The sequence below is a fragment of the Mirounga angustirostris genome, unplaced genomic scaffold, assembly GCF_029215605.1.
Source record: "Mirounga angustirostris isolate CCGP_5_RB_7025 unplaced genomic scaffold, mMirAng1.0.hap1 SCAF_3, whole genome shotgun sequence".
NCBI classification, from domain to species: Eukaryota; Metazoa; Chordata; class Mammalia; order Carnivora; family Phocidae; genus Mirounga; species Mirounga angustirostris.
The window spans coordinates 53786068-53812945 of record NW_026991711.1 but is presented as its reverse complement, the minus strand read 5'-3'; the positions used below and the strand labels follow the sequence as shown (position 1 = coordinate 53812945).

The 26878-nt window shown below is 34.4% G+C and overlaps 1 protein-coding gene across 8 annotated transcripts in view; it reads left to right on the top strand.

The window, feature by feature from the left end:
* The window catches only part of CCDC122 (coiled-coil domain containing 122), a 51278-nt gene extending 25885 nt beyond the window's left edge, over positions 1-25393 (top strand). For 4 of the 8 annotated variants that reach the window (XM_064586077.1, XM_064586076.1, XM_045868563.3 and 1 more), the window contains one exon: positions 7546-25393. In XM_064586077.1, coding sequence (XP_064442147.1) covers positions 7546-7695 — 150 coding nt within the window. In that variant the 3' untranslated portion in view covers positions 7696-25393. Of the gene's footprint in view, positions 1-1578; positions 3699-7545 lie in introns of those variants that run through there. The other 4 variants (XM_064586072.1, XM_064586074.1, XM_064586073.1 and 1 more) reach the window with 2 other exon arrangements.
* The last annotated feature ends 1485 nt before the right edge of the window (positions 25394-26878 follow it).

The window sequence follows — 26878 nt, the reverse complement described above, 5'->3', positions numbered from 1 at the left end:
ACTATCAGTGGCATCAAAATAGAAATAAAATGACTAATGAAATAGAAATAAGAATACAGATATAATCATTCATAAATGGTACAAACGAAATAGGTTAGCCATATGGAAAAATAAAGCAAATTTAGAAATAAAATTGTATTTCTGTCTTATAACACACACATATAACCATTTCCAGGAAGATTAAAGACAGTATAAGAGACAAACTTACCCACTTATGTCAGAGAAGTATTTCTTTTAAAAGACACACACTCAAACTGCATGATTAAATATTACTTTTGACAATATCATAAATTTCTAATTATTAATAATAAATGCACCGTAACAATAGAGAAGAGAATACTCATTTTGAGAGAAGGTATTTGTGATTTATATAAGTGACTAAGAGATAAGATGTCAAACAAACCAATAGAACATTGAGTAAATGATATGAAAAGTCTTATTTTTTGAAACATGAATATTTAAAAAATAATGGGAAAAATCACTAACCTAATTAATAATAGCAGACTAATAATTAAAACCACAATGGGGTTCCATATTTAGTCCCTCAGATTATCAATATTATAGTTGGTAATATGTGGAGCACTTGAATTTTAATATACTATTGGTATGAATGTAAATTGGTAAAAAGCATTTTGGAAAGGAATTTGAGATTACCTATTAATTTTTTACTCTAATCTTCTTTATTGAGGTATAATTATAAGAGTAAGTACACAAATTAAAAGGTTTAGTTTGATTAATTTTGACTAAGATATATATTTACACCCATGTTACCATTACCTAGATCAAGATGTAAAACTTGCCCATTTGTGCTTAGGAAATTCTTTTGTGCCCCTTTCCTTAGGCTACCACTATTCTGATTTTTAAAAACAACTTTATTGAGATACAATTCACCCATTGAAAGTGCACAATTCAGTGATATTTGGTATATTCACAGATAATTTGTAACCATTACTTCAGTTAATTTTAGAAATTTTCATCACCTCAAAACAGAAATTCCATACCCATTAGCTATGACCTCTCCATTTGTCTATTGTATTTACCTATATATAGAGAGAGAGAGTTTTGATTTTCACTTTTCAAAAAGTAAACAATGTAATTCAGTACATTAACAAAATTGAAGGAGTTAAAAAGAAATAATTTGATAGTTGCAGAAACAGCATTAGACAAATTTCAACACCATTCATAATAACAACGCTCAGCAAATTAAGAATAGAATTCTAGGAAACTTTCTCAGCCTAATTAAGGGCATCTATAAAACAACTTACAGCTAACAACATCATGTTTACTACAAAATGTTCAATGATTTTCCCCCAAAGATAGGAAATAAGGCAAAGATGTATTATCCTACCTAAAACATCATATTAGAGATCCTAATCAGTGCTATAAGGCAAGAGAAAATAAGGCATAAAGATTGTAAAGAAGTAAAATTATATTTACAGACAGCATGATTGCTTATGTAGATTCCTAAAGAATCTACAAAAAGACTAATAAGCAAGTAAATTTAGTAAGGTCACAGGATAAAAGGTTAAAACAAAAAATCAATTGTATTTTTTTCTATTCTATTTCCATTCTATATAGATTCCATGAAGTAGCAACAAGCAACTGAAAAGTGAAATGAATAAAATAAAACTCTTCATTGACACTAAAGAACATAAAATATTTGCTAAGAAATTTAATGAAAAAATCTATAAAACTTCTATAATAAAAATACTAATGAGAAATTAAAGAACAATAAATGGAATGATATAATATGTTCATGATTTATAAAACTCAATATTTTAGTGTCAACTTTCTCCAAAAATGATCTATAGGTTCAACACCATTCCATAAAAAAATCCCAGTAGATATTTTTTGTAGAAATTTACAAGCTGTTCTAAAATTTATACACAAATGCAAAGGATCTAGTTAGCTAAAACAAACTTGAAAAAGAAGAATAAAGTTGTAATACTGCCCTGATATTAAGATTTATTATGAAGCTACAATTATTAAGAAACTGTAGTATTGGTGAAAGAATAAATAAATGGACCAATGGAACAGAACACAGTTCAAAAATCAATCACACTTTGTTAATTTGACAAACATGTCAAGATAATTCCATGAAGAAAGGAAATGGTGCTGGAACAACTGGGTATCTGTCTGGAAACAATGAACCCCTGTGCCTACTTCACAACATACATAACACTGCATTTGAAGTAGATCTGAGATCTAAATGTAAAAGCTAAAACCGTAAAGCGTCTAGAAGAAACCATAGGAGAATATCTTCATTTAGATTTGGGTTAAACAAAGATTTCTTAGAACACAAAATGCACTAACCATAATGGAAAAAATTGATACATTGGACCTTAAACTTTGAAACCTCATTCTTCAAAAGATGCTCTCAAGAAAATGAAAAGATAGAGGTGCCTGGGGTGGCTCAGTTGGTTAAGCATCCAACTCTTGATTTTGGCTCAGACCGTGATCTCTGGGTTGTGAGATTGAGCCCTACCCCCAACAGGGAGCCTGCTTAAGATTCTCTCTCTGCTGGGGCACCTAGGTGGCTCAGTCGTTAGGCATCTGCCTTCGGCTTGGGTCATGATCCCAGGGTCCTGGGATCTAGCCCCACATCGGGCTCCTTGCTCAGTGGGAAGCCTGCTTCTCCCTCCCCCACTCCCCCTGCTTGTGTTCCCTCTCTCGCTGTCTCTCTCTCTGTCAAAAAATAAATAAAATCGTTATATATAAAAAGAAAAGGATTCTCTCTCTGCCTCTCCCTCCACACCCACCCACCACCCCCTCCCCCCACTTAAAAAAAAAGGAATGAAAAGACAAAATCATAGGAGTAAAAATATTTGCAATACATATAGCTGAGAGAAGACATATCAAAGGCCTATATATAAAGAACTCTTAACAATCCATTTTAAAAATGAGCAAAAGATATAAACAAATTTCATAGAAGACATAGGATGGCCAGTAAGTACATGAAAAGATGCTCAGCATCTTTAACCACCAAGGAAGTGAAAATTAAAACCACAGTATGATATCATTTCATAACCAATAGAAAGGTTAAAATTACAATGAATGATAATACCAAATGTCAAGGGTGTGGAGCAACTGAAAATCTCTTGCATTTTTGGTGAGATTATAAAATGGTGCAACTGCTTTAGAAAATGGTTTGGCAGTTTATTAAAAAGTTAGCACATACTTATTGTATGTTTCAACAATTCCATCCCTACGTGTTTACTCAAGAAAAAAGAAAACATATGTCTTAAAATAAAACTTGCATATGAATATTCATAGAAGCTTTATTCATAATAGCCCCAAAAGAGAAACACTACAAATGTCCCTCGAAAAGAGAATGGATAAACAAATTGAGGAATTTCCATGTTATGGAATACTATTCAGTGATAAAAAGAATGAAATACTGACACACACAACATGGGTGTATACATTTGTCAAAAGTCATTTAACCATAGCCTTAAAAATCTGTGTATTTATACTTCCATAAATATATTTAACCATAATTTTAGATTAAACAACCAGAAGAGAAGTTACAGGACATGTTCAAATGGTAACCAGTAAGCTCCAAGTCTTTTAAGTGCAGCATTTTCTCCATGGTAAAACAATGACATTTTAGGAGTCTTTGTTACATTCTGAACAATACAGAATTTAGTAATATATTTTATATAACATTCTTCTCAAAGTAGGGTAGCAGTCATTTGGTTTCCAACTATTCATATATTTATTCAGTAATTTATTCAACTTACTTATTGAGCTCATACTATGTGCTAGTTACTCTTTTAGGCTCTGACAATAGAGTGGTGAATAAAATAGCACATGACTCCTTCACTTTTCTATGTGTGTGCTACATTCTTCATAAAACCCTTTCTAATATATGTCTTCATGAACTTGCCTTCTAGTTGAAGAGACAGACCTAAACAAGATGTGTAAGACATACAGCATGTTAGCTAAGGATAGGGTTAAGAACAACAACAAAAAAATGGAGCAGAGAAGGGAATATGTAATACATGTATTGCAGGGAGAGAGAAGGTGAAATATTAGATCTTGCAGCCATCAAAATCTTTACTGAGTAGGTCTCTTTCAGCAAAATCCTAAAAGAAGTGAAGGAGAGGCATGCAGATCTGAGGAAGAGCTTTCCAGGAAAAAGAAAAAGCAAGTGTAAAGGTCTTAAGATGAGAACATACGTTGGCTCAGAGAATAGAACAGTGTGGCTAGAATGGAGGGAACAACAACAAAAAAAAGTAGTGAATGAGATGAGATTTGGCTTATACAGGGCTTTGCTTTCTTTTTGCCACTGTGTTTTGTGGGCACCACCCCTCCTTCACTATTGCTCTTAGTTCTGCCTAGCCAGCAACAGTAATTAATGAATTTAGTAGCCCATCCACTTCCTAGAGGCAAAAAGTTATGTTCTATACAGAACCATTTACATCCTTAGTGCCTACAGATATTCAAATTTGAATATTAAGATACATATCAAAGTCTCAATGTTACCAGTAGAGGCTGAACAAATGCCTGTCTTTCAAGAAGGCTCACAATGCGACCGTTGCCTTTATAAAGTCACTTCTTGTCTCTCCCTCTTCTTTTTTCCCTTTGCTCATTTGGTGGTGGTGGTGGTTGGTGGTGGTGACGTGTGTGTGTGTGTGTGTGTGTGTGTGTGTGTGTGTGTGAGATGTTTTATTTGGTTGTGTTTGTTTGTTTAGTTTCAAGTTTTTATTAAATTCCATTAGTTACCAGAGGGGAGGTGGGTGGGTGACAGGTGAAATAGGTGATGGGGATTAAGGAGTGCACCTGTGGTGATGAGCACTGGGTGACATATGGAATTGTTGAATCACTATATTATACGCGTGAAACTAATATAACACTAAATGTTAACTGGAATTCAAATAAAACAAAATAAGATAAATGAAATATTGGCATGTGAAAAAAAGTCACTTTTTGGTCAAAACTGCCTTTTAGCCTTGTGAACTTAGAAATTTAATCTTGTTAGTGTCCCAGTGTTCAGTAGACCTGGAGAGATGCTAGTAGAGTTCACAAGAAACTGATGTATGAAACTCAAATACCAGTTTATTAATTTACAATAATAAAACTCTCAAGGAAACCAGATAACTTATGTCAGTCATTAGTGCTTCTTCTTCCTTATAAGGAAACTACAGTGGAAACCAAATTATCACAAATTTTTAGTTAGTGAGCATGGAAATCAAGTCAATCATCTGAGTTTGACTGTTCTTGGCCTCTGGCTCTGGGCGCTCAAGCCAATCTCCATAACAGAGTTATACTTGTGTCAGATAAATAGACACTACCAGTGCATGACTCCTTCACCTTCCTATGTATGTACTACATTCTTCACAAAACCTCTTCTGAAGATATTCTTTCTTTAGATACATTCTTTCTTTAGCTACATTAATATCATCTGTGACATCTAGCTATGACTGGTGATCTGGGAGGGGACTTTGCACATTTCTACTCTGATCCATTGTCTATTAGTTTCATAGCTTAACTAATGAAGAATAATTTTAGAAATATGCTACTGTGCAACTGACCAAATGTATTGATTAACCAAAAATTTGTTTTAGTTATTTTATTTCTATGAATATATTTTATGAACAGGAGTATGGGCATATTTAGTTATTATGCTCTCCCTATGAATATATTCTATTGAATATACCAATGAATATATATCATATATAAATATGTATAGTGAATATATATTTTTAAATAGAAATATATTCAATGTTTAAAAAATCTTCTTTTGAATATAGCTTCATATCTAATATGATGTTTCAATTTAAACTAATTTATTTCTAATCCTTTTCAAGTCATTTTTTTATTTTGCCAACATACCAGTAGGCCTGGTTCACCAATTTCAATGAATTATCTGAATTTACAGAATTAACAAAAACTGGAGACTTAAAAAGACAAAGTTTATAGAAATTTATGTGAATTTTTAGTTGACAAGTTTTCACTTAATTTTTACAGCAGTACTTTGGAATACTTAGAGTGTCTTGGTCCCTGTTCCTCTGCTACTGCTGCAGAGTTGTGTTTCAATATAATTGATTTCCTTTGTAATTGTGCATGTTTTATTTGATGCATTAAAAACATTATTCTAAGGAGTCCATAGTCTTCACCATACTGTCGAAAGAACCCATGGCATAATAAAAGTAGAGAAGCCATGCTGAGGGAGGAGCTTGGAAACAGGAAGTATCCTTTGCTGGGGGAAAAGCAGAGAGGAGATTCAAGATGTGGAGAAATTTGAACCCTCACACAGGAATCATGGGAATGTAAAAATGGTGCCGTCACTATGGAAAACAGTCTGGCAATTCCTCAAGTGGTTGAACATAGAATTACCATGTGATCTCAGTTCTACTCCTAGGTATAGACCCTATAGAAGTGAAAATATAAATCCACACAAAAACTTGCACATGAATGTTCATAACAGCATTGTTCATAATAGCAAAACCTGGAAACAAATGTCCATTATCTGATGAATTGGGTAAATAAAATTTGGTATTATTCTACAATGGAATATTATTTGGCAATAAAAAGTAATGAAGTACTAATACATGCCACAACATGGTAGACCCTTAAAAGGATTATGCTAAGTTGAAGAAGCCAATCAGAAAAGACCATATACTGTATGATTCCACTTATAAGAAATATCCAGAATAGGCAAATCTATATAAAGAAAAGGTTAGTAATTGTCTAGTGCTAAGAGTGGGGGTGTGGGAATGGGAAGTCACTGCTAACGGGTACTACCTTTCTTTTTGAGGTAATGTAAATGTTCTAAAAATTGATTGTGGTAGCAGTTGCACAACTCTGAATGTACTAAAACCCATTGAATTGTCCACTTTAAAGGATGGATTGTATGATATGTGAATTATATCTCAATAAAGCTGTCTTAAAAAAGAAGATTGGGTATTTTTTGTATAGCTAACACTAATATTAGGAATTTTTTCCTTTCTACTTTCTCATGGCCTGACACCAAAAGCCTTGCACTTTCCACTGTGCTTCATTGCCTTCCAGTGTAGTAGCACCGTCTGGCTCAGCATAAATATACTGCTCTACTTATTATTATGACTATATGATCTTTTGGATCTTTGAGATGGATGGGTCTCAATGAACCACTGGATATAGGGAATGAAACCATTTCTCCTAACTGGTAACTATTTTGATAACTCGAAGGCACTCCATCACAGGTGCTTTGCTTGAATTCAGATCTCAAACACTATCACTTGCTAGCTATGAAGCCTTGGTTGAATTACTTAAACTCTTCAATCTTCAGATTTTTTTGTACAAAAATGGAGATAATAATATCTATCCACATCATATGATATTATGAGAATTTAATTATATCTAAAAAGCTCTCAGTATAGTATCTAACATGTAATAAGTGTTGAATAGTTATTATTACTGTTTATTTTTATTACCATTATTATTTACAGTGAGTAATTTCTAATCAAGTGTTTTCTTCTTTAGAGTAGTCAAAATATCCTTTATGGCCATTTACTACTTATCCTTCTCAAGCCCTGTTGACATGTACTCTTCTTTTAATAGGTGCAACATAAGAGATATGGTGCAATTCTTAAGCGTTTGCATTGTCAGGTGAACAAGCTTCAGTCAAATAAAAGACAATGGCAATGGAACATTCACCAATTGGAAAAAACTGCAGCTGAACTAAGAAAACGCATTGGAATGAAAGATTAACATGGCCAAAGGGCAATGTAGAACACAGACTATGCCAACAAAAATGATAGGACAAAAGGTTCAGAAAATTCTTTGGATTCTTAACCAGCATCCACTAACAGAGGTCTGTCTTAATAACATATATTTTCTCTTTTTTTTTTGAATTGGTTAATCTGTTTGCTAAAGTGCCTTCCAAGCCTGCAATTGATAGTAGTAGATAGACAATAGGAATGCTTACAGAAGAATAGTGGAAGACTCTGTATAAATATTTTGAGTATGTAAGATATAACTCTATTCATGAATGCCTATTTATAAACATGTTGCCTTCACTATCATATGAAGTAAAAATGTCGAAGAAAAGAAACACATAAAGTTACAATGATTTAAATTGTTATATTTTAAATGATTCTGTTTCAAATTTTTTATTAAAACTTGCTTTTTTACTACTGTCTTCACAGTAGTCCATAAATATTGACATTTACAATAATGTTGTATGTTCAATGCTTCAGGTATTTTACTTTTTATCTTATTCAGAAGGTAACAATCATTTTTTCTTTGTTATTAGATAACACAGTTTTAGAGTGTTGCAAGGCATAAAAATTTTTGTTTACTTTTCTGTCTTTAAATTCTTTAGTACTATTCTGTGAAAAATTTGAAGTTATAACATCATTATAAGGTAAATACCAGCTCGTAAAAAAAAAAAAAAAAAGAATGTTAGAGTGTAGACTACTGTGTATTTTTTTCTCACTGAAAGTTATATGCTATGTCCATAGCAACATTTCAAAATTTAACTTGTCCATATTAAGATAAAAGTGCTCCTTCTCATGGCTCCACTGAATCAAATTTTTAGGAACAGAAAAAATATTATTGAAGATAATGGTTTTTAAATATTTACTTTTAGGATTTAATGCTTTCAAAGCAACAACATCAAAAAGGTATCTCAAGTTCATTTTCTCCTCACCTTTCTTCATGCCTAAGACTAAGTAAGAGGATAGCTGATATAAAACCTGATATTAATAATCTTGTTATGTCTAACATTAATAATCCTATTATGAATTAACATGGCTTATTATAGCTAACACTTCAGATGGCTTTACTGTAACACAATCAACTTTGGCACATGACTCAGAAATGCAGTTACAAATAAAAATGGTTAAACCTACAGATTGTAGAGAGTACCCACTATGCTCAGCTGAAGACAAGGCTGAAACCTTTTAAGGCTGATTGTATAAAAATATTTCAATTTAATTTGCATATTTAAAAGGCTATTTTTATAACTATACTTCATAATTTTATTTAGTTTATAAAAGAAAAAGAGTTTTCTAAACTCTTTTAAAGTTTATAATAGGTTTCAAAATATTTGTACCTGATAGCTAACTCCTTGAGTTATATTTGTGAAAGTTATTTTTCAATTAAGATATAACAAAATAGGTTTAATCTGTTTAAGATAATGTGCCTATTTGAGAAAGTAATTTTCAGTGTAGTGTTCTGAAGTACCCATGATAATAATACATGTACCTATTTAAAATTTTGTGACAGATGAAAGTATTATTTGAACAAGAAATTTTTCCTTTCCTTGCTCTTTATAATCTTGAAAATCATTTCAGATGATGGATGCTCTCAGATTAGCCAAGAAGAACTAAAGCTTGGGGTATCGTCAAGCCTGATCATATAGTTAGTGGATGTGATATCTCAATATGGTCACAAACTCTAAAGTTAGAAAATGAATTAATTTTAAAAATTTCTCTAGAACTTAACCTAGCTTAGAATATGAGCTCTTCTGCTTAAAGGCCTTTGTCACATACACTTTTGCCTTAAAATTCGGTCTCTTTTGGTTATCATTCAGTTCAGAATTCTCCTTCTCATTTTCTTCCTGGAAGTAACCTAAATTCCTGGGGCAGGGATTGGGGGGTACATTTATGTTGTTTTGTCATCAGGGGAAGGGTCCTGGTGCAAGTGCCATTCTCACTGGCCTCTGCAGAGGTGTAATCGATCTTCTTGGTCTTGAGCATTACCTTTTGTCTATGCTGTACCTGCAGTTGTTTTCTCTAGTCAATGTGGTCAGCCTCCTTACCCAATCACAAAGCCTCTTCTGGTCATATTTAATTCTCTTTTTCTGTATGCAGGCCAAATTTTACCTCTTTGCGGCCTGCTGTTCTACCCATGCATTCTTCCTTACTCAGATTTCTGGTATAAAATGAGTCTTTCAAGTCTCTCAGTGCTTTGGGGCTCAGCAAATTCTTCTCTCAAAATGCCCCTTTTCTGCAAAGTAAAGCTATGATTTCAACAATATTGTTTCTACTGCGAACTTTTTAAAAGGCTTAATGTGAAACTCAAAACTGATAAATGACTTCTTAATTCTGAGTAGTGTCTGTCCTGACTCCAGCCTGCTAGGTTCTATTACCTAAATGATCAGGAAAAGGTAACTAATCCAAGGAAGCAGTAGGAGGGAAAAAAACCTATAGTGAAATATCAAAATATTACTTACTACATGTGCAATCTATGGGCAAATTATAATTGACCAATGTGAAGAAATTGATATCTACTTTTAAGCCATATATTAATAGTGGTGATTTCCATTGTCAAAGCAGCCATCATGGATAGTGTCACGGCCAATATGAATGATCTATATGTTATCTGTTAGGCTATATTCTTCTACTCAATTGATTAACCATGCTATTTTCCAAAACACTGCAGATGTGAAATAGCAACACTAATAACAGACTGAGTAACTACCCTGTGTCCTATTTGGCAATTTGTATAAATTAGTTCATTTACAGAATAATGAGAATAATGGCTTAAAGTATATATTATCCTTGATTTACTGATGGGGAAACTGAGGCTTGGTAACTTGCTTAAGATTTTATCACACAAGTCATCAGGATCAGAGTTGAAATTCATTGCCCTATTTTTTTAGCTACATAAAATACCCTGCAAGAAATGATTCCAAGGCAAGCCTCGATTTTACTATGAATAAATAATTATTTATTTGTATATTTAATCAATTCTTTTAATAGATTACAAGGCATAAGATGAATTTAACTAAAGAGAGAAATCTTATGATTAAAAAACAGGTTTCAGGGGTGCCTGCATGGTTCAGTCGGGTAAGCATCTGACTCTTGATCTCAGGGTCGTAGGATTGAGCCCTGTGTGGGGCTCTGTACTCAGTGTAGAGTGTGCTTGGGCTTCTCTCTCTCTCCCTCTCCCTGCCCCTCTACCCCTCCCTTCTCTCTCTCTCAAAAAAATCTTTAAAAAGGGGGGGTTCCATGTATAAGTCACAACACCATCCTAACAAGTGAAAAGCTGATAGGCTGAAAAATTAATAACTCCTCTTGGATCCCTAAGAGAGGTAAGGACAAAGGAAAAACCACTGTCTCTGAAGTTGGAGAGACAGGTAGGCAAATACAGGGAGTCACAGTGACCAGAGCAGAGACTCATAAACCACCACAGGAAACAGTGTTAGGATAGCAAAACCTAACTGTAATTTATAAAATTTCTGGAGTCTTGGTGTAGACAACTCTAAGAGTTAAAAACTCCAGGGGAGCCCAGTCAGAAGGAGGTCCCCACAATATTATGAGATTTACCTCCAGATAAGAATTACATCTGACTTCTCAGGAACCATGCAAGCAAGCAGAGAATGATGTGAAATATTTAAAGTGTTGGAGGGGGGAAAAACCCACCAACCTAGAATTCTGTACCCTGTGAAACTATCCTTCAGAAGTGAAGGAGCAGTAAATATTTTCTCAGACAAATTGAGGGAATATGTTGCCAGTAGACCTGCCTCACAGGAAATGTTAAAGAAGTTCTTTAGAGAAAACAAAAATAATATAGGTCAGAAATTTAAATCTACATAAAGTAAGGAAAAGCATCAAAGAAGGAATAAGTGAAGGTTAAACAAAAACTTTTACTTTTATTATTCTTTATTAATCTAACAGATAACAATTTGTTGAAAATAGGGCACCTGGGTGGCTCAGATGGTTGGGCATCTCCCTTTAGCTCGGGTCGTGATCTCAGGGTCCTGGGATCAAGTCCCACATCGGGCTCCCTACTCGGCGGGGATCCTGCTTCTCCCTCTGCCTCTCTCTCTGTCTCTGTCTCTTATGAATAAATAAATAATAAATAAATAAATAAATCTTAAAAAAACCAATTTGTTCAAAATACTAATATTAGGAACAATGTATTCATATATATGCTTATGTATATACAAATATGTTATTAATGCTTCTATATTTGGAATGAATGACAGCAATTACACAAGATATGGGAGGAAAGAATTAAAATTATTTTGTTATTATAAGATTCTTATTCTACCAGTGAAATCTTATAGTCTTATTTGAAAGTGGACTTGGATTGGTTGTAAATGTATATTACAAACTCAAGAGCAACCACTAAAAAAAGTTTAAAAAGAAGTATAACAGATATTCTCCAGAAGAGAAAATGTAATCACATAAAATGCTTGATTAAAACCACAAAAGGCAGAAAAAGAATGAGAGACAAAAATTATGAACCAAAAACAAGGGCAACAAACAGAAAATATTAGCAAATATGCTAGGTATTAATCCAACTATATCAATTATCACTATGAATGTCAATGATGTAAATGCACGAGACAGAGATTATCAGAGTGGATCAAAAAAACACAAGTTATATGGTGTCTATATGAAACCACTTTATTTTTTATTTTATTTATTTATTTACTTACTTACTTATTTATTTAAGAGAGACAGAGGAGGGACGACAGAAGGTGCAGGAGAAGCAGACTCCCTGCTGACCAGGGAGCCCAATGCAGGGCTCGATCCCAGGACCCTGGAATCATGGCCTGAGCAGAAGGCAGACACTTAACCGACTGAGGCACCCAGGTGCCCTGAAACCACTTTAAATATAAAGACACATAGGGGCGCCTAGGTGGCTCAGTCATTAAGCGTCTGCCTTCGGCTCAGGTCATGATCCCAGGGTCCTGGGATCGAGCCCCGCATCGGACTCCCTGCTCCACGGGAACCCTGCTTCTCCCTCTCCCACTCCTCCTGCTTGTGTTCCCTCTCTCGCTGTGTCTCTCTCTGTCAAATGAATAAATAAAATCTTAAATAAATAAATAAATATAAAGACACATACAGATGAAAAGTAAATGGATAGAGAAATATGCCATGCTGACATTAATAATAATAATAAAAAAAACAGGAGTAGCTGTATTAATTTCATAACTGAGCAGACTTCAAAGTAAGGAAAGTTATCAGAGATAAAGAAGGACATTACATAGTAATAAAGGGGTCAATTCTCCAAAAAGACATAACAGTCCTTAATGTGGATGCATCTAATAACAGAGCACCAAACTATGTGAAGCAAAACCTAATAGAACTGCCAAGGAGAAATAGATAACTCCACTATCATAGTTGCAGACTTCAATATCACTGTATCAGAAATGGACAGAATGGGCGCCTGGGTGGCTCAGTTGGTTGGGCGACTGCCTTCGGCTCAGGTCATGATCCTGGAGTCCCAGGATCGAGTCCCGCATCGGGCTCCCTGCTCGGCAGGGAGTCTGCTTCTCCCTCTGACCCTCCCCCCTCTCATGTGCTCTCTCTCTCATTCTCTCTCTCTCAAATAAATAAATAAAATCTTTAAAAAAAAAAAAAGAAATGGACAGAATGATCAGACAGAAATTCAGTAAGGATCCAGGTTAATGCACCAACATTATCAATCAACTGGATACAACTCACACCTATGCATTACATCGTCCAACAACAGCAGACTACATATTTTCTCAAGTTTACATAGAACATTCACCAAAATAGACAAAATTCTAGGCCGTAAAACATACTTAGATGAATTTAAAAGAGTAAAAATCATAAAATATCTGCTCTCAGACCACAATGGAATTAAATTAGAAATCAGTAACAAAAACATAACTGGAAAAATCTCCAAATAGGTAGAGGTTAAATTACATACTTCTCAATAAATAGATCAAAGAAGAAATCTCAAGAAATTTTAAAATATTTTGAACTAAATGAAAATGAAAACACAATTTATCTAAATTTGTGGAATGCAGTAAAATCAGTGCTTAGATGGAAATTTATGGCATTGAATGCATAAGAAGAAAGATCTAAAATTAATCATCTAGGGGCACCTGGGTGGCTCAGTCATTAAGCGTCTGCCTTCAGCTCAGGTCATGATCCCAGGGTCCTGGGATCAAGCCCTGCATCAGGCTCCCTGCTCCATGGGAAGCCTATTTCTCCCTCTTTCACTCCCCCTGCTTGTGTTCCCTCTCTTGCTGTGTCTCCCTCTGTCGAATAAATAAACAAAATCTTTAAAAAAATAAAATAAAATTAATCATCTAAATTCCCACATTAGGAAACTAGGGGGAAAAAGTAACTTATTTCCAAAGTAAGTAGAAGAAAAGAGTAAGATTTAGAGCAAAAATCAATGAAATCAAAAGCAGGAAATCAGTAGAGAAAATCGATGAACCAAAAGCTAGTTCTTTGAAGAAATCAGTAAAATCACTGAACCTCTAGCTAGATTAACTAAGACAAAAAGGCCAAGACACAAATTTCTAATATCACAAATGAAAGAGGGGACATCACTATAGATCTCACAGAAATTAAAAGGATAATAAAGGAATTCTATGAAAAACTCTATGCCCACAATTTGATACCCTAGATGAAATGGAATAATTCCTTGAATGATAGAAACATTATCTGAATAGACCTATATTTTTTAAGGAATTGAATCAATAATTCACATTCCAAAACAGAAAGCACAAAGCCCAGTGGGTTCACTAGTAAATTCTTTTTTTTAATTAATTTTATTTTATTATGTTATGTTAATCACCATACATTACATCATTAGTTTTTGATGTAGTGTTCCATGATTCATTTTGCATATAACACCCAGTGCTCCATGCAATACGTGCCCTCCTTAATACTCATCACCAGGCTAATCCATCCCCCCACCCTCCTCCCCTCTAAAACCCTCAGTTTGTTTCTCAGAGTCCATAGTCTCTCTTGGTTCATCCCCCCATCCGATTTCCCCCCCTTCATTTTTCCCTTCCTACTATCTTCTTCTTCTTCTTTTTTTTTTAAACATATAATGTATTATTTGTTTCAGAGGTACGGGTCTGTGATTCATCAGTCTTACACAATTCACAGCGCTCACCATAGCACATACCCTCCCCAGTGTCCATCACCCAGCCACCCCATCCCTCCCACCCCCCTCCACTAAAGCAACCTTCAGTTTATTTCCTGAGATTAAGAGTCTCTTATGGTTTTTCTCCCTCTCTGGTTTCATCTTGTTTCATTTTTTCCTCCCTTCCTCTATGATCCTCTGTCTTGTTTCTTAAATTCCTCATATCAGTTAGATCATATGATACTTGTCTTTCTCTGATTGACTTATTTCACTTAGCATAATACCCTCTAGTTCCATCCACGTCATTGCAAATGACAAGATTTCATTTTTTGATGGCTGCATAATATTCCATTGTGTGTATATATATATATACCACATCTTCTTTATCCATTCATCTGTTGATGGACATCTTGGCTCTTTCCATAGTTTGGCTATTGTGGACATTGCTGCTATAAACATTGGGGTCCACATACCCCTTTGGATCACTACATTTGTATCTTTGGGGTAAATACCCAGTTCACTGGTAAATTCTACCAAACATTTAAGAGTTACACCCATTCTCTATAATCTCTTTCAGAGGATAGAAGCAAAGGGAATACTTTCTAACTCATTCTGTGAAGCCGGCATTACCCTAATACTAAAACCAGATAAAGACATTACAAAAAAAGAAAACTACAGACCAATATCTCTCATGAACATAAATGCAAAAATCCTCAACAAAATATGAGCAAACCAAATCCAAAAAAGTATAAAAGAAATTATATGCCATGGCTAAGTGGTATTTTTTCATTGGTACACAATGCTGGCTCAATGTCCAAAAATCAATTAACATAAACCATATCAACAGACTTAAAAAAGTAAAATCATGTGATCACATCAATAGATGCATAAAAATCATTTGACAAAATCCAAATCCAATTTATGAAAAAAACCTCAGGAAAGTAAGAATACAGGGGAATTTTCTTAACTTGATAAAGACCAAACACAAAAAATCCTACAGCCAACATCATACTTCATGGTAAGAAACTCAAAGATTTCCCACTAAGATCAGATACAAGGCAAAGATGTTCCTCTCACCATTCCTTTTCAACATCATACTGTAAGTCCTTGCTGAGGTAATAAGGCAAGAATAAGAAATAAAATGTATAAGATTGGGAGGGAAGATATAAAACTGTCTTCACAGATGACACGATCATCTAGGTATAAAATCCAAAATAATTGGGGAAAAAACCTCCTGGAACCAATAATCAATTATAGCAAGTTGCAGGGTAATATAAAAAAGTCAATGCTTTCTTATATACCAGTAGTGAACAAGTGAATATGAAATTTAAAACACAATACCGTTTATATTAGTACCCCCAAATATGAAATACTTAGGTACAAATCTAACAAAATATATACAAGATCTATATAAGAAAAACTACAAAACTCTGATGAAGGTAACCAAAAAAGAGCTACATAAATGGAGAGATATTCCATGTTCACTGGTAGGAAGACTCAATATAACCAACATGTCAGTTCTTCCTAAGTTGATCTTTTTTTTTTAAGATTTATTTATTTATTTGACAGAGAGAGATACAGAGAGAGAGGGAGCACAAGCAGGGGGAATGGGAGAGGGAGAAGCAGGCTTCCCGCAGAACGGGGAGCCCGATGCAGGGCTTGATCCCAGAACCCTGGGATCATGACCCGAGCTGAAGGCAGATGTCTAACAACTGAGCCACCCAGGAGCCCCCTAAGTTGATCTTTAGATTCAATGCAATCCCAATCAAAATCCCAGCAAGTTATTTCATGGATATTGACAAACTGATTATAAAGTTTATAGAGAGGGGCAAAAGAGAAAGAACAAAGTTGGAGGACTGACACTATTTGACGTCAAGACATACTATCAAGTTGCAGTAATCAAGATAGTGTGGTACTAGTGAAATAATAAGTCAATGTAACAGAATAGAGAGCCTAGAAATAGACCCACATAAATATATCAACTGATCTTTGACAAAGGAGCAAAGGTAATACAATGGAGCAAAGATAGTCCCATCAACAAATGGTGCTGAAACAATTGGACATCTACATGCAAAACAATGAATCTAGACATAGACCTTACACCCATCACAAAAATTAATTCAAAGTGGATCATAGACCTAAACATAAAATGTAAAACTATAAACTCCTAACATAGGAGAGTTAACATAGGAGAAAATCCAGATGACCTTGGGTATGGTGTTATCATTTTAGATACAACACCACAGGCACAACCCTTAGAATAAATAATTGATAAGCTTGACTTCATTAAAATTAAAAACTTCTGTCCTATAAAAGACACTGTCACAAGAGAATGATGAGACAAGCCACACGCTGGGAGAAAATACTTGCAAAATATCCATCTGATAAAGGACTGTTATTCAAAATAAAGAACTCTTTATAAAACTCAACAACAAGAAAAGAAACAACTAGATTTTTAAAATGGGTCAAAGACCTTAACAGACACCTCACCAAAGAAGATAGACAGGTGGCAAATAGCATATGAAAAGGTGTTCCACATTATATGTCACTAGGGAAATGCAAATTAAACAACGAGATACCACTACACACTTATTAGGATGGCCAAAGTCAGGAACACTGACAACACCAAATGCTAATAAGGATGTGGAGCAACAGGAACCCTCATTCATTGTTGGTAGGAATGCAAAATGGTACAGCCATTTTGGAAGACAGTTTGGCGGTTTCTTGTAAAACTAAACATACTTTTACCATACAATCCAGCAACTGTGCTCCTTGGTATTTATCTAAAGGAGTTAAAAAAATTGATGTCCACGCAAAAACACAGATATTTATAGCAGCTTTATCTATAATTGTCAAAGTTTGGACACAACCAAGATATCCTTCAGTAGGTGAGTGGCTACATAAACTGTGGTATATCCAAACAATGGAATATGATTTAGTGCTAAAAAGAAATTAGTTATCAAGCTATGGAAAGACATGGAGGAACCTTAAATGAATGTTACTAAGTGAAAGAAGGCAATCCGACAAGGCAACAATACTGCAGGATTCCAACTATAGGACATTCTGGAAAAGGTAAAACTACAGAGACAGTAAAAAGATCAGGTGTTGCCAGGGCTGCAGGGGCAGGGGAGAGATGCATAGGTAGAGAACAGAGGATTTTTAGGGCAGCAAAAAATACTCTGTATGATATTTAAAATGATGGATATATGTCATTATACATTTATCCAAGTCCATAGGTAGTATAACACCAAGAGTGAACCCTAAGGTAAACAATGGACTTTGGGCGATTATGACATGAAGGTACCATTCTGGTAAGTGAAGTTGATAATGAGGGAGGCTATGCATGTGTAGGGACAAGGAGTTTATGAGAAATCTCTGTACCTTCCTCTCAATTTTGTAGTAAATCTAAAACTTCTCTGAAAAAAATTAAAGTCTTTTTTTAAAAAGCACTCAAATGCATAGTTAACATTACAGGAGGGTCAATATCAGTAAACATTTTGGCTAAGGAAAGAGGGATCCTGCATATAAATATTGCTTTGGAACCTTTTAAAGTTCACATAGGTGATCACAATAAAAACCCTAATTCCTATATCACCTAACATTGAACATGGTATCCATTGCTCATATAAAAATCATTAAAGTTTATATTAATGTTAGGAGATTTGGGACTATTTTGGTGGGGGGCAGGAGAAATCAGTAGATTCAGAAGAACTTGTAGCTTTGCAACTGTTTGATTTGTTGCTTATATTTCCAATATTATAAATATTTTATTTTTCATTAAGCTAATGATTACTAAAGCTAATGATCAGGAGCTAAAAATTATATGCCTGTCAAAAATTACCTATGCTATATTTGTTTATTTGAATTTATAATGTATTCCTAAGGAAAGGATTTTTTTCTTTTCTGATAAATTTGGCAGTGTGAGTAATGGGTTTTCTATATCACATTAGTTATCATATAACTTTCTCCTGAATGTAACTGAACTATGACCAAAACCAGGAAAAATAAATTGAAAAAGCTGCTAAGAGGAGGATAGCTTTACTCAATTCATAGCTAAGAATGGGATGCTCAAATTGCTTTTTCTCTTCTATAATTTTCCATTTGAATGATGGTTTTGGGATCTAAATCTTTAGAAAAATAAAAATAGTATATGATTTGGTAATGACAGAGCTTTTTACATAATCTAGTGAAGATAGACATGAAGTAATGAAACTTAAATCCCTTGATTAATGAAATGATGTATTCCAAAAGCAAAATCAGATCTCATATGGAAATAGTTTTAAAAGGCTTCTTACCCAGAAAGCTCTCTGGCATAACGATCATGTCAAAATTGGAATAAAACACATAAATTACACGTTTTCCAATATTGCTCAGTCCACATGGCACAAGGTAATTCAGAGACAGTGATAATACACTGACAATCTAAGATACATTTTCAAATATTTTTTGTCCAAAATGTTCAAGTCAAGACATATCGTCCACCTCATCTACTATTACTTATTACTCCCTGTGACATTATTTGACAGAGTAAGACAAATGTAATCTGTGTGCTTGTATTGAAGAAGCTTCATCAAGGTGTTCTTAAGGTGTTCTTAAGACGATGCCTCCTTGAGCCCACAGTGCTTCTTGGCAAAAAAAAATAGCACGCCTGCAATCTGCATGAGTTGTTTTGTCTTCATTGACTAATGTTAACTAACTCACGTGCAGTGATCCAGCCAGATGTCAGCACATCTACTTGTGAAAACTATGTGAAAATATCACATAGTTTTCTCTTCATCCGCCTTTTCCACAGAGACTGCAGAGCCATCCTCAAGTGTCTGTCATTCTTTAGAATGAGACCTCTTTGGGGACACTTCCATCCCTTAGGTGTAACATTAACTTTGCTGGGTTGTTAGATAATGTTGATATTATTTTAATTTGTGGTTCATAATGATTTATATAAAGCACTCACTTTTCCAGAAAGTTCCAGTCTTTTTCTAATATTTCAGTAATTTGGATTATTCATCTTCCAAGCCTTTCAGTCTCAATCTGTCAATATCATTTACTCCTGCATAGTTTTCTAATAACTAGTGTAACTCTCTCATTTTCTTACATTTCTTTCCATTAAAAATGCAGGAGAGGAAAAATGAAGGGGGGGAAATTGGAGGGGGAGATGAACCATGAGAGACGATGGACTCTGAAAAACAAACTGAGTGTTCTGGTGGGGGGAGGATGGGTTAGCCTGGTGATTGGTATTGGAGATGGCGTGTTCTGCATGGAGCACTGGGTGTTGTACGCAAACAATGAATCATGGAACACTACATCGAAAACTAATGATGTAATGTATGGTGATTAACATAACATAAGAAAAAAAATGCCATGTCTTCATTCAGAGCTCACACTTTGATTTTAAATCAAAGTCTGAATATTTATAAATACCAAAACTTTTTAAAAAAATGCTTTTCTAGAAAATGAAATTATGCTTTTAGTTTAGCTCTAATGAAAGTAAACATGCTTAACAAGCCACAAGAAATACGTTTTTGTCTTCTTCAATTACAAATACTTTGATTGAACAGTGCTTTTAAAGAGTTTTATATATTGAAAAATTAGGTAAATTGTTCTATCCTTTAGAAAAGAAAGCTATAATAAGCTTTATGAAAATACAACTCAACAAATGAGACTGTATGGGAATAGAAAGAAAATCTGTATTAAAAATGGAAATTAAAAAAATGGAAATCAGAACATTTCTCTTAATAGAATATTGTACATTAATCATAAATTTAATGCATATTTAGGATAATTTGGGGAAATTTCACTTTGTTTTTATTGTTTCTATATGGGTTATACATAATTATGAAGTTTAACTATAATTTTAATATAATTTTACCAATACTACACTTTATATCTTTCCTAATTATATTTGTAGCAAAATCATTTTCGGGAAACCAGCTTTCTAAGTCTATTATATTACTTTTAACGCCATTGAAAATAGCCTCTTTTTTAATCACTTTCAAATATTCTTCACTTTTTTCCCTTAGAATTACAATATTCCATTAGCTGATGGCACAGGGGTTTTGAGCACTTTTCAGGGTTTTGGCATCAGAGGTATCCTTAACCATGCTTATTAGGCCTTTGAGAGTACTAATTTTCTCATACAAAGGGAGTTTTGAGCTTTCATTAGGATGTTTCCCAGATGCTTTAATTTTCAGATACAGTTTAGTACAATTATGGCTGCTTTAACCAGGGTTATTTGAAAAATAATCTACATAGAGAAATGGAAAAGCACCAAGTAGTTGATAAGCAGCCATAGTAACATGGTTTAATATCCCATATACCAAAGGGAAAATGTGTATTCTGTGATATTAACTATTGTAATTGCTAATACATCACGATTTCAGCAAATAAATTCGATATTCTCCCAAGTCCTTGAAATTGTATGCATTCTTTGAATCGGAATTAAAATGTAGCACTATTTAAAATGGTGGGCACTAGAGAGGAGTGAATAAAAAATGAAAGGCCAAATATACCTTATTAAATACTGGAAAAAGTGTTTATTAATATGCATATTACCAAGAGTATGAATTCACTGAGTTAAGAGAAAATGTAAATTGCAAAACATTATGAACAATATATTTTAACTACATTTTTTAAAAAGTGACTATGAGTTGTGTTTCAAGAAGCTAGGAATATTTAGCCCATGTCCAGCCCAACTACTGTTTCTCTGGGCTAAATATCCCCCATTCTTTTGTAACAACTCATATGATGTAAGTTCAAGTTCCTTCACTATCCTAGTCACATCTCTCTGGTTACACTCTACCTTGATATTGACCTATGAAAGGTGCAGACCAGAATTTGATACTTAAGGTATATAGTCTGATCAGCTGTTGGTAGAAGCTATTTCATCCTATATTTGAGACTCCGTTTTATAATAATGCAACCTAAGTTTACAAGGGCAACTTGGGTTGTCATTGTTCCTGGCTTTTTCAGTGGGCGGAATTAGGAGATATAAGTATTTTTAGACAAAAAAAATCATGAATTTATACTGTATTTCCAACTCAATGATTATATGTAGTTTTACTTAACATCTTCAATTTCATATGTGTATTTTTTCCCTCTGATGCTGAAAATCTTAGTTGTTAAATCACATTAATATGAATATTGTTTCAAAATAAAAATGATGTTATTTTTAACAATAATATACTTTCAGATCAATCTTTTTAGGTAGAGTCTTTCCAATTTCTTTTTTATAGCTACATAGCTTTCCATTCTAATGGATATCCATAACTTATTCTTTTTTTTTTACCCTCCCTGTCCCCATATAGCTTATTCAACTCTTAATGAACATTTGAGTTTTTTCTAATCTTTTGCTACTATAAATAGTACTGTAATGAATGTCTCCTTGTGAAAATGTCATTTTTTAAGATTTTATTTATTTTAGAGAGAGAGAGAGAGAGAATGTGAGTGGGGGAGGGGAGAGAGAGAATCTCAAGCAGACTCCACTGAGCATGGAGCTCAAAGCAGGACTCAATCCCAGGACCCTGACATCCCATAACCTGAGCCAAAATTGGGTACTCCACACTCAGCTGACTGAGCCACCCAGGTGTCCCTGTCATTTTTTTTTTTTAAGAGAGGGAGAGACAGAGGAGGGGGAGGTTTTAGAGGGAGAGGGAGAGAGAGAATCTTAAGCAGGCTCCACACCCAGCAAGGACCTTGAGGAGGGGCTGGATCGCACAACCCTGAGATCATGACCTGAACCGAAATCAAGATTCAGATGCTTAACTGACTGAGCCACCAAGGCGCCCCAAAAATGTCATTTTCTATTTTAGCCAGTATATCTTTGGAATAGATTCCTAGAAGTAGAATTGCCAAGTTGAATTTTATATATAATTTACATATATATGGATATATATATATATAATTTTGCTTGATATTACCAAATTTTTCTCTGTGATGTTGAACCATTTTGTATTTCCATCAACAACAACATATGAGACTGCTTGCTTCTCCAAAGTCTTGCCATCAGACTACATTGTCAAGCTTTTGGACTTTTGCCCACATGATAGGAGAGTGGACTTTTATATAAATGCATTTTAATTGACATTTCCCTAATAATTGAATTTGAGCAACTTTCATATGTTTAAAGGCCATAAGCATTTCTTTTTCTGTGAATTCTTTTTATGTTTTCCCTTTTAAAAAATTGAGTTGATGACTTTTTCTTCTCAATTTTTTGGGACTTATATTGCTCATATAAGCAATAAAAATCCTTTGTTGTTGTTTATTGTGGTAAAATATATATAACATAAAATTTATCATTTTAACTATTTTTATGAGTACAGTTCAGTAGCATTAAGTATATTCAAACTATTGTGCTGTTACCATCAACTCTCACTCCCAACCATATCCAGAACTTTTTCATCTTCTCAAACTGAAACTCTGTACTGATTAAACCATAACTCTCCATTCCTCCTCCCCCTGGTTCCTGGCAACTACCATTCTACGTCTCCATGAATTTGACTACCTTTGGAACCTCATGTAAGTGGAATTATATGCCATTTGTCCTTTTGTATCAGGCTGATTTCACTTGGCATAATCTCATATTTACCCACGTTGTAGTGTGTGTCAGGATTCCTTCCTTTTTAAGCTGAATAATATTTCATTGTATGTATACACCACATTTTGTTTGTCCATTTATCCCTCCACCGACATTTGAGTTTTTTCTACCTTTTTGCTATTATGAGTAATGCTGCTATGAACATTTATGTACAAATGTGTTTGAGTCCCTGCTTTTAATTCTTTTTGAGTATATACTTAGAAGTGGAACTGCCACATCATATGGTAATTCCATGTTTAATTTTTTGAAAAACCACCATACCTTTTCCCCAGCAACTGTACCATTTTATATTCCCACCAGCAATGCACAAGTTTTTCAATTTCTCATTATCTTCCAGTACTTATTTTATAATAGCCATCCTTATGAACATAAAGTGATATCTCATTTGGTTTTTATCTGCATTTCTCTAATGATTAGTGATGTAGAGCATCTTTTCATGTGCTTATTGACCATTTGTATACCTTCTTTGGAGAAATGTCTGTTCAAGTCCTTGTCCATTTTTTAACTGAGTTGTTTTTGCTGGTGGTTAGTTGTAGGAATTCTTTATATATTCTAGATTATTAATCCTTTATCAGATATATAATTCAAAAATATTTTCTCCGACTCCATGAGTTAACTTTTCACTCTGTCCTTCGATGTGCAGAAATTTTTAATTTTGATAAAATCCAATTTATTTTTTTCTTTTTGCTTGTGCTTTTGGTATCTTATCCACAAAATCTTTGCCAAGTTCAATGTCAGGAAGCTTTTCCTCTACATTTTTTTCTAAGAGTTTTATTGTTTTGGTTCTTATATTTAGGTCTTCCAATCTTTGGAATGTTGTCACTTTTTTTTATATAAAAATAAAACTTTAATTTGCCAAGGGAACATCATAGCGACCCTTCACACCTTGTACCCAAGTTCTCCTAGGACCAGGCAAGCAGGGCCTCCCTCCCTTCTCTCTGGAAGTGGACAGTGCTCAGCTGGGAGAACAGTCAAAAACCAGAGGCTGAGGCCATGCTCAGAGATGAGCAGGGGGATTGGCCGGCTCCTTTCGTCCCTCACCAGCGATAGGCTGGCCTCGCTCTTCCCAGATGGTGAGGCCATCGCAGGAGCAGATCTGCTTGGGGTTCTGGAAGCAGCCAGCCTAGCATGCAATGATGTCACATGAAATGCGAAACTCCATTTCAACTTAGTTGTTGTATTTGATGAAAGGTAAGGGTCCAACTTCATTCTTTTGCATAAGAATATCCAGTTTCCAGCCCTATTTGTTGAAAAGATTCTCTTGTCCCCATTGCATGGTCTTCACACGCTTGTCAAAAATCATTTGACCATATATGTGAAGGTTTGATTCTGGGCTTTGTATTCTGTTTCATTTGTCAGCGTGTCTATCTTGATGCCAGAATAATCTTTTGTTTGTGATGCAAATAGCAAATATTTATTTCAGTTTGTCATTCTTTTTTTTTACTTTGTTTATAGTACTTATTTTTCGCCATGCAAAAGTTGTTTAATTTTATGTAGTTAAAGTTATGAATATTTTTCTTTATTGCTCCTCTATTTCATGTCAAGGGAAATGTTTCCCTAGCTTAACTTATAAAGGAACATACCATGTTTTCTTCTAGTATATGAATAACACTGTAAGGTTTTCAGAGAAAAAGAGTTGACCCCTTTCAGCAGAAACATAATAAACCAAATTGATAAAGGACTATACGACGACTGCTGGCCAAGTTAGAATGTGATCATTTGTTTAATAGGAATGGTGACAACCTACTGCAGATGAGGATGATAATGATAATATGACTTCATATTCTGTACAAGGAACTATAGGAGGTCTTTGTACACAGTAAGTATAAGGAAAGAAGAAAAACTCAATTGTGAAGAGCTTTAACTTTGAAGTTATATAAGCCTGAGTTCTAATACGTGTTTTACTAGATTAGTTCCAAACTATCACTGACTGGTGGTGTGACTGGGCAAACTTCTTACATCATTAAGTCTCAATTTTAAATCTGTGGAGTGGGAATAATACAAGGATTTACATCATGGACTTGCAGAGTTAAGTAAGATAATATATATAAAGTTTTTAGAGATTAAAATTAAGTATTCAGTATATATTAACTACTGTTAATAAAATTAGTACTAATTATTTCATAAATTTCTTAATTTATGAATAAAAGTACTGAAGCAATGACAAAATAGATAAAGTCATATAACTAGTAAGTGTCAGAATTGGGATTTAAACCTAACCTCTGATCTGTTTTTACTCCAAAGCTCCTACCCCTCCATTATATCAGTTGAAAGTCATTTTTACATAAATGTTGATTTTTAGAAAAACCTACAATAGAGGGACATGGTTATTAAGGGAATTCTCTTCTGATTAGAAACCATGGCAATTACACAAGAAACTTAGTGTACAAAAGCATAATGCATGACGCCATGATCTTTGCCTCTTTTTCCACAGTCAAATAGGAAGTGATCAAAATTTTAGAGCTGAGAAGTCAGAGGAAGATAAGGACTGAAAAGGTGTGACCAGATCAAGTAATTAAGATCTTATGGTTGATTTCTGAGGCAGAAATCGCAGTGTGTAAGATTAAGGAATGAATGTATTTGGCAGCAACAGGGCTGGCACGGTGGCTAAGATTAGACAAGCTTTCTGGGGCATAGCAGGAGTTAGGAGAAGCCCCAGCAAGGAGGCAGAAGATGGGTGGTGTGGAACATTTACTGCCCATGACTCATAGTTCCATAAAGGGAAGAGAATGGCCAATCTAATTATTCTCCAGGCATGGAAAATTATGGGAAGAACATTTCTAGCTTATCTTTCATCCCAATAGATGAGTGACTTATTTTTTATTAATTTGGAAGGAGGCTTAGCCCCTGACTCTTTGCTTTAAGCCAGCCTACAAACCAAGTGCAGAGAGGGTACATTCTAGCTTCTATAATAGGACAAAGTTCCATTCAATAAAGCTATTTGCCCAAACATCTACAGACACATTTCCCAATTACCTTTATCAACAATGAGGTTAACATTTTGATGTCTATTTGTCCAAACATGAAAGGGGAAGAAAGGAGTGTAATAGGGGTCAGCAATAGGCAGAACTTGAAGATGATAGGTGACTGGCTTCAGCAAGTTCTAGTAGTAGTGAAATGAGCAGAATCTACTTCTAGGTTGGGGCACTTGACACAGAGATTCAAAACTGGGAATCTAAAGGGTGATAGTTGCTTCCTTATGACTAGATTTAACCTAGAATCTAAGCACAAACTCACCCCTTAGGACTAGAATCCCTGGCTTCAGGTGTGAGGACTGGAGGAATGCCATGCATCAAAGCAAGAATACAGATAAACAGAGATAACATATGTTGATTGCATTTTTGAGAAACAAGATAGTAAATGAAAAGCCAGAAATACAACAATAATTTATAAGGTAGCAAGAAGGGTTAAGAAGAGGATTTTCTAGGGTACCTGGATGGTCAGTCAGTTAAGCATCTGCCTTTGACTCAGGTCATGATCGAGTCCCACGTATGGCTC